General features: G+C 47.3%; 1 protein-coding gene across 1 annotated transcript; it reads left to right on the top strand.

Moving 5' to 3' along the window:
- Positions 1-99: 99 nt before the first annotated feature.
- On the top strand, positions 100-8,417 carry GNPTG (N-acetylglucosamine-1-phosphate transferase, gamma subunit; the record flags this gene model as incomplete). Its single annotated transcript, XM_010157785.1, has 9 exons — positions 100-167; positions 1,954-2,008; positions 2,104-2,187; positions 3,162-3,255; positions 4,646-4,760; positions 5,624-5,706; positions 5,972-6,100; positions 7,530-7,611; positions 8,275-8,417. Coding segments are annotated over 9 exons (835 nt in total), but the record flags the coding sequence as incomplete, so codon positions are not given.
- Between the last annotated feature and the right edge of the window lie 407 nt (positions 8,418-8,824).

Genomic DNA, 8,824 nt, shown 5'->3' with positions numbered 1-8,824 from the left:
GAGCCCTGAGTCCGGCGTGGCCGTGGGCTCGGGACCCTCGCGTGGGGTCGGGTGTAACCGTCGCCGGGCGCACAGATTTTAACTTTCCTCTCTTGAAAGGCTGAACAACCCGTTCTTGCCTCAAACCAACCGGCTGCAGCCGAAGGTGGCCCCGTCGGCGGTGTCAGGTACGTGCAAGCGTCACCTTTTCTGTCCGGTTGTCGTTGGGGATCGATAGCCCGCGGCAGAACCCTCTGCCCGGACTTTACGGGGGCTGATGTCACTTGTCGCTTCACGGGCATCGTGGACAACAGGCGTGAGCAAACACGTTTCGTTGTGCTTCCCAAGGGTTAGAACCTCTTTGCCGCGCTGCGTCCCTGTGCTGTTGGCGCTGCTTTTCTCCCGGCGCTGTTCCTGCGTTCTGTTCTGTGGGTTTTGAGCCAGTCATGGATCCTTGTGATCCTTACTGAAGACTTTCCGTCCTTGAAACGGTCCCTGACACTCTCGAGATTGTCTCCTAAAAGTCACCCCATCATCTGATAGTACTCAAAACGTCCCAAGAGTTTGGGGACAATGGCAGAGGCTGAGTTCCACGCGCAAAGCCTGGCTGTCGCAGTATCAATCCCCCGCTTTAGCAAAACGAACAGGAATCCAAACTAAACTCTAGGCCGTGCGTGGAGAAGAGTTGATAGACGCTGAGCGCAGAGAGCGCAAAAGGAAAGAAGTGCCGTCTGTGCTGAGCGTGGGTGCTGGTGACCCTTGTCCGGGCTCAGTCAAGGTGACTGAGTGGTGTTGTGGTGAGTGAACACCCTCTGTCATGTTCCGTAAACCGAAATCCAGCGTGTGAATTCTGCATGTGCTGCACATGAAAAGTGCAGGGGTTAGGCAAGGGCTCGGTGAGAGTTGGAATGCTGAATGGAAAGATGCCAAAAATAGCAGGAAAAAGTTAAAAAGGACAATATGCTAGAAACCCAGCTTTCCTGGATGCGGGAACTTGCGTGTAGCCAAAGATGGGGAGTATCTATGGAACTGGAATCTAGGTCATAGAACCCTGTCTTGGGATAATTTCTTTAGCATGGAAACCTCACTCATTCTTTTCCCCTATTAGATAGTTGGGGTAATAGCACAGGAACACAGGCGCAGGTTTAACGCATTCCTCGGGGATGCTGAGATTTGCCTTTATCCTTCTGCGGGGAGAGCATCCTGCTCACTAAGGCACGGGTTGTGTGTAGCGGAGGAGCAAACCCTTTGGCCAAGCCTACAGTCACCTGTAGGATGGAACGCAGGGCATCACGCAGCCAGGAAAAGCCCGCGGGAAAGAGCCCCTGGCTGCCCATGGTTGGGGCGTTGCCAAGGGCACAGCCAGGCGCTCTGACCCTCGTCTGTGGGCTCCCTTGTCTGCGTCTCGTCTGGGGCTGCGTTGACAGCAAGGTTGGAACAGGCCGTTCTGCACAGGTCGAGTTGTAACGCCTGACCTGTCTGACAGGGAAAGATTTATCTCGTGGAATACTAACTGGAGCTGACCGTGAAGGAAACCTGGATCGAGAATCTCAGTGAAACTGAAATGTGCGTCACCGTCGACGTTCTGAGCGAATGGGCTTTACCCCCCTAAGGCCGCGGGGTTGGGGTGCCTGGGGGGCAGGCAGCTGCCCAGCAGCTCTGGTGGTTTCAGTGTTCGATTTTGGCAAGATCTGCACTGATCCCTTTCGTGGGTCTGGCCTCCAGGTACTGGGTTGTGCACTGGTTTTGTCGCTGTCGTAGAAGGAGGCTTTCCTGTTTCTCTGGGAACTGCGGGTGAAAGGGTTAAAGCTCACGGTGCGGACCAGTGCAGTGCTGGGGAACGGGCAGGGAGACACGATTCCGTGTGCGGAGCAGAAAGCTGAATTTGTCACATACTCTGTTTTTGTCACCACGGTAACTTGCTTAAATTTAACCAAAATGTTCTTCCTTGATGTCAATTTGTGGTGTTTTTAGGCCCTGCACATCTCTTTAGGCTTGCTGGCAAGTGCTTCAGTTTTGTGGAATCCACGTGAGTAATGGCTTTGGATATTTGATTCTGTATATTTATTAGGAATGAACTCGGGGGTTATTTCAGTCTGACTTCTTTCCTTTTCTCTCTCTAAGGTACAAGTATGAGTTTTGTCCTTTCCACAATGTCACTCAGCATGAACAGACTTTCCGATGGAATGCTTACAGTGGGATTTTAGGGTGAGGCTTTTAGACCTTTAAGTTTTACCTGTGTTGTTATGAGACCACTTTACAGGTTGTCAGAAAGGAGGCGATTTTTCAAATTAGGATTCTTTTTGTCTAAGCCACTGCAGTTCCCAAGGTGTTCTGCACAAAAACACCCCGGCTGGGAAAATTCCTGTTTTCTGTTGATTAACCTCCTGTTTTAGCTGGAGGCTGGCTAGTAACCAGTGCCAAATGCAGGTGTGATGTGTTCACGTGAGAAGTTCAGTGACGTAGAACTACAGCTCATGTGGACCAAGATCTCGTGTCTGTTGACTGTTTGAATTTGGAGCTGAATATAGCCTTACAGAATGAAATGAGTGCTTGATGCCTTGTGGTTGTGTTAAATATATTTTTAAAAGGTAATAAAAGGCATCCCAAAGTATTCCAAGACCCTAGAGTACCCAAATCGTAAGACCTAAAATAAGTTTAATTATAAGCCAGAGCACTGCTTGGAAATTACTGCCTTCCTAGACACCTTCTGTGTAGACGTCTCTCTTTTTCCTCTGTGCGCAATAATTAGGGAGCCAGGATGAGAGGAAAAGGGTACCTCCGGATGCCAGGAGCATCACTGGCTTCAGGACTAGCAGAAGTAGGGATTGGTTTTTGTAGGTGCCCTCACTGGCACTACAAATCCTGGCTTCCCCAGGGCACTTAGCATCATGGAATTTGTGGTGGGATTGATCTGTAAGCTGTATTTCGTTGGATTTAAACACGGATTTGTAAGTGCGAGTGATTTGCAGACTGAAGGCTGATCCCCAGCCGTGCTCTCAGGGTAAGTGGCTGCGCCCTGTGCAGCAGCCTGGGTAACAAACCGCGCCGTCTTGGCGGTGAGGAATGGAAGGGTGTGCAGTTCAGCTGAACACGGTGGAAGGGTGTTCCCGGTGTTCTTCCTGGGTCTTCACCTTTTTCTTTCCAGTGACTTAAAATGAAAGGGTGTCCTGGTTTTTCAGGATCTGGCACGAATGGGAAATTGACAACAACACGTTTGTTGGGATGTGGATGAGGGAAGGAGACACGTGTGAAACGAAGAGCAGGCAGACAAAGGTACCGTAACCCAGGCTCTGCTCATTCAGAGAGCGTGACAATACAGGCCCTCAGGATGCTCCACAGGTTGAAACAGCCCTGCCTTGAAGACCTCATCGCTTAAGGTGTGATATAAAACGTAAAGATGAATTCCTGTAGCAGCTGAGTGAACGGAGGGCGGAGAAAAGTGAAAATCAAGATACAGTTTTGAAGTTTACCTCTGTATTCTCACTGGTTACTTTTCACTCTTTTTTATTTCCTTGACAGAGTGAAATATTCTGGTATTTTCACTGCTGTGGGAACATACGGTGCTTTGCCATTTGTGTCTGGAAACACAAAGAAAAAGAGCTATGTGGTGAACTCGAGATGCCAGCCTGTTGTGCTAAGAACATCCAGGAAAAAGGAGGGAAAAGAATTAGGCATTTCCCCGCAGCATGCTAGGCGCTAAGGTGTTAGAACAAGAGCAGGGGGCATGCAAGGAGAATTAAGGGAGGAATCCAATCTATGGGAGTAGCAGAGGAACCAGCTGGAGAGAAGCAGATTCTGGCGCCAGGACATTTTAAAGACAACGTAAAAGTTCCTCTTTCTTGAGTAGTTAAAATGTGCCTTTTCCCATTCAGGCAGGCTCTGTGCCCAGTCACTGCTCAACTAGAAGGGTAAGGGGGGGTGTCTGAGACTTGTCTGGTGACTTGCACCTGATTTGCACGTCCTTTATCCTTCCTTTCATTAAGACTTCTCTTTCCCCACCTTCCACTGCAGCGTGTTACACAGTTTTACTTGAGAGAGGGGCAGATAGTTGGAGTAATAACTAATGTGAAGGTGGTATAAGGGACAAAATATCTTGGCCAAGGTGGAAATATTCTGTACGGTAACGGAGGTGCCTTGTTAAAATCACTGTCACCCGCAGGAGCTGCAGAAAGAATTACTGCTCCTGTCTGACCTCTGATACTGTGATTCAGACCTTTCACTGCTGTTTACTTTTGGACACAGAACGTGCTGGTGCTGCAAGTTTAAAGATGAAAACCAATTTCTACAGGCTAGATGTGCACTGTTCCCTTTATTTAGCACATTGGCCAGAACTAAAATCTGTGCCGTGGGTTACCCTCATGTCAGCTGAGGTTCCAAAGGGTGTCCTGCTCACCCTCCCTTTACTCTCAGTCTTGCTGGAAATACGGTGCTCGGAGGTCAGAGGAGCAGTGGTGGGTGGGGGATCCTTTTCCATGAGAGGAAGCAATTTTCACATGTGATAAAATAATGTGAAGATGCGCTTGCGATGATTCTTTCTCTCTGGATGACAGCACATGCCAGCACCTACAGAAACGCGTCTGCTAGTGCGGGAAGACAGCAAATTGATCGTCAGTGCTGGTCCTGGTTAATGTGGAGGTGTTGCTTTTGTTTTTACTGATGTTAGGTTCATCTTGTTTGTGGAAAGAGCAATAAATTGGCTTATGTGTCTGAGCCAAGTACCTGTGTTTACTCTCTGACGTTTGAGACTCCTCTTGTGTGCCATCCCCACTCTCTCCTAGGTAAGATTTAGAAAATCGTGTGTGTGTGGAGCAGCTGACATTATGCCAACCTCAGAGTGCTAATTTTTAGCTTCTTTGAGTTTGTAACTTGATATAAGCCCTCAGTGTAAGAAGGATATAGACCAGTTGGAGCGAGTCCAGAGGAGGCCACGGAGATGCTCCGAGGGCTGGAGCCCCTCTGCCATGGGGACAGGCTGGGGGGGTGGGGGTCGTTTTTGGCTCTGGGGAGACTTTAGAGACCCTTCCAGTACCTGGGCGGGGGACTTTTTACAAGGGCAGGGAGTGACAGGGTAGTGGGTAATGGGTTTAAATTGAAAGTGGGGAGATTTAGATTGGACATCAGGAAGAAGTTCTTCCCGGAGAGGGTGGGGAGGCACTGGGACAGGTTACCCAGAGAAGCTGTGGATGCCCCATCCCTGGAAGTGTCCAAGGCCAGGCTGGATGAGGCTTGGAGCAACCTGGTCCAGTCGGTGTTTCCCAAATAAGTCGGCATTGCTAGTGTAGAGCCAATGAGTGATTTCATGGCTTGCTTTTTTTGGACTGGTCGCAGGAATCAGCCCTGCAGTATCTGCTTGTTTACTTACATTGCAGAAAGGGAGAGCTCAGTTAGAATTACGTTCAGCAAAGAAATATGAGGCCTTCCAGCTGGAAAGAAGAGAAACGGTTTTGGTCAGTGGTATTCCCCAGGAACTTTAAATGTGTGGAGTAGAAGTGAAGTTTAAGCCCAGCTTGTGCAAGCAGTAGAGACGACGTATGGAGGAGAAGCTTTGAGCTCTTGAATACGCTTGCGTGCTGCCAGAGGAGTGCTTAGCTAACACAGGACAGTGCTGTTGGCCTTACAGGATTTCACTGCTGTTTTTCAGTTTATCCGACTCTGACTGAAGCGCTGCGGAGGAAGTGGGATGAAGCAGAGCAGCTTCTCTATGATGAGCTAATAACTGACCAGGTTTGTTGGTTCCTGCTCTTTGGTAAAGTACAGTTATTGTCAAACAGCCAAACCTGCCTTCTGCAGGTTTTCCTTTTGGGATGAATTCATTTATTCTGCAGTTGGCAAACAGTAGTTTTTGTGCACTCTAAGTGCTATATTGGCTGGTAATTGCAATGTTTTCGGCAGTGAAGCTTGAGGAGTTGGAATAGCCGGTGCAAATTACAAGCAGGTATGAGAGTTGGGTGGATTGATCTATTGTCTTTTGGAAACTTTCATTTTTTAGGGATACAAAAAAATACTGAAAGGGATTTTTGAGGAAGCAGGACTTCTGAAAGCAACAGAAGAAAAGGACGTTGAAAAGCAGAATAAGAAAACAAGTCTGGAATTTGAAACAATGGAGAAGTGCAGTAAGGTACAGAGCATGATATTTACAGTGGGGTTGAATTGCCACCGTGTTACTGTGGTACAGTGTCTGTGGGACAGCACTGTGTAAACCATCTTTTGATGCAGCTGAAACCTGCCGATAGGATTATCTTTCCTGGTTTCAATATGTCACAGTCTGTCTGCAGAGTGATTTGGTACCTTTATTCTAGCCCTTAAGTCAAAACCAAACCAGCACAGTGGAATGCCCAGTAAGAAGCCGGGGGGCGGTAGGTAGGGATCAGTGTAGGCGCTGGGGTTACAAGCACCTTGCAAGTACTTTGCGTGGGGAATATCAGCTGGGAAATAGAACGGAATTCCTAGTGCAAATCAATACATAACCAGGGGTGGGAATGTCGCCACTTCCCTCTGTGAGGGAACACACCTGGCCTCGTGTGGCAAGGCGGTGGCTGTTGTGCAGACGAAAGGCAGAACGATCTGTGCTGTGTCCATCTCTGAGCGACTTCCACATGTGTGAATGGCCCTGCGACAGAACCGCCCCGCCATGGGGAGAACAGAGGCAGAAGCTGTGCTCAGCCTAGGAGAGTGCAAGCTGGGCATCAGAGAAAGAGCAGGAAAGGGAATGAATTCATTGTAATGCAGAGAAGCTGCTGTTGTCATTTCACTTGAAGATGCAGCGAAGACAAGACCCCACATAGGGATACCGGAGTGTAACCAGGTGACCTGCGGTCACACCGAATGTGTTTATGGAAAGATCGCCAGTTCGGAGCGGCATGCAGCACTCTTGGAGCTGTAATACCCACCCTCTTTTTCTTTTTTCAGTAGTTAACAATACAGTATTTAATAACTTCTTTTTCTGACTTCACCATATTTTAATTGACCTGAAGTTGGCTGTTGTGGTAACCACACCATCTTCGACAGTTCATCTTTTGCTCTTTCTTGATTCATGTAAAAACCAAAACACAACCAAAAGATGGGTCTTCTTCAAGATTTCAGATACATAGTTTGAGTCTCAAAAGTACTAAGTGATCCCCAGCTCTGTAACTTCGCAGAAACTGCTGGAAGCGAGAACGTTGCGTTACTGGCTCAGGAGGAGAGGAGGTGACAGGTTTCCAGGCTGTAGTATGGTGATATCAAATAAAATAAGGCTGGGCCTGGAGCAGACTGGTGGATGCAGTTTTGTGCTATGACAAAATGTTAGTCAGGGGATAGATCCACAGCAAGTACAGAAGGCACTCCTGATTTTTACTCCCAGTCTGGGAGCAAAGCTGGGTCCTGTTTTGGCAATACAGAAATACATTTTATCAGATCTGCACCCTGTTCTTAGAATAACCAGTTTATAATCTTTTAAGTCAAAAGGTGTAACAGCTGTGCACAGCCTCGTTATTTCTGATGAGCTCCTGTTTTATGTATGCCTGTGGGGAACAGGAGAGCCAGTTTAACTGTGTGTTCTTCCTTAGGAATACCAGCGACTTTCTAAAGAAATAAAAAACCTTAAAGATTTATTAAGTCAGCACGGTATTACCTACCAGGGAACTTCTGGTGAGTTTTTTGGGATCATTCTTTTCCATTATTGCCTGTTCAGAATGTGAATACCCAAGCGTTGGTTTCAGTTACAGCAGGGATCAAATAATCTGTCATATATAGAGGTAAAATTCTGTAGACAAAGTTTTTAATAAGTACTTGGGTCTTGATTCCTTTATTTTGTCCCCCACAAATCTGTTAATGACTTGAAATCATGCTTTTTACTACACAAACTATTTGTCTCAGGAGGATTTAGTATCCCTGATCATACATTTGCACATTCTATGTTCAGTACTGGCATCTCAAGAAAACGGTGAAACTTTGAGTTACTTAAATTAGCTTAAAATTAGTGACATACTTAAGTTTTGTTCTTCTTGGTTTGAGAATCTTTCTTCTTTGCTATTTTTTTTTTAATTGGTGACCTTCTTTTCTAGGTAAAATTTATATTAGAATTTTTGTAAAACATTTTATCTGCATATTTGAACTGGTAACTGCGGAACTTGCGCAGTATGTCAGCCGTTGGGTAGTTAATTTAATTACTGCGGATTAGAACTGTATAATCAAAAGCAGAATTCACATCTTACTCGACTTATTTCAGAACTGTTCAGTGAATTCGGTGGCAAAATGATGTTTTGATGTTTAACAGCAGAAATAACTGACACTTTATACTAAATCTTACAGCTGAAAATACCAGTGTTGATCACCTGAGTCACAGACTGGCGACTGCAGTGACAACTGTTCTTAACGGGTCAAAGGATGATAAGCACCTGCATGGCGATACAGGGATTTGGAATGACACTGCATGAAGAAGCTTGGGTGGTAAACGGCACGTCCATATGGAATGTCAAGCGTGCTGGACACGTGTCATGGCACCGAGATGATCTACCTTCTGCGAGTATTCTTGACTTTCTGAATTTCAGCCCCAAGGCAAAGGGACCGTCACGGAGCGAGGGCTCGCGGTTCCCAAGAACACGTGTAAAACCCCTGTGCTGAGGTCGGTTTGGGCAGAGGTTTGCTGTGTCGCTGGTCCCAGCTTTGTTACTTTTTTTGATCAGGCACGGCGGCGGGTGATGCTAACGGGATGGTCCCAAGGTGGGTGCTGTGGGAGGGGTGACAAGTACAGCATTAAGAACATGCTATTTCGTCTGTGCGCCGAGCTGTTTTCCGGGCAGACCTTGGCAGGGCAAGAAGCGCGTGCGGCCCGAGCAGAGCTAAGGAGCCACGCTCGGCC

Source organism: Eurypyga helias, unplaced genomic scaffold, assembly GCF_000690775.1.
Source record: "Eurypyga helias isolate BGI_N326 unplaced genomic scaffold, ASM69077v1 scaffold51998, whole genome shotgun sequence".
Taxonomy (NCBI): Eukaryota; Metazoa; Chordata; class Aves; order Eurypygiformes; family Eurypygidae; genus Eurypyga; species Eurypyga helias.
This window is presented reverse-complemented; position numbering and strand designations above follow the sequence as displayed.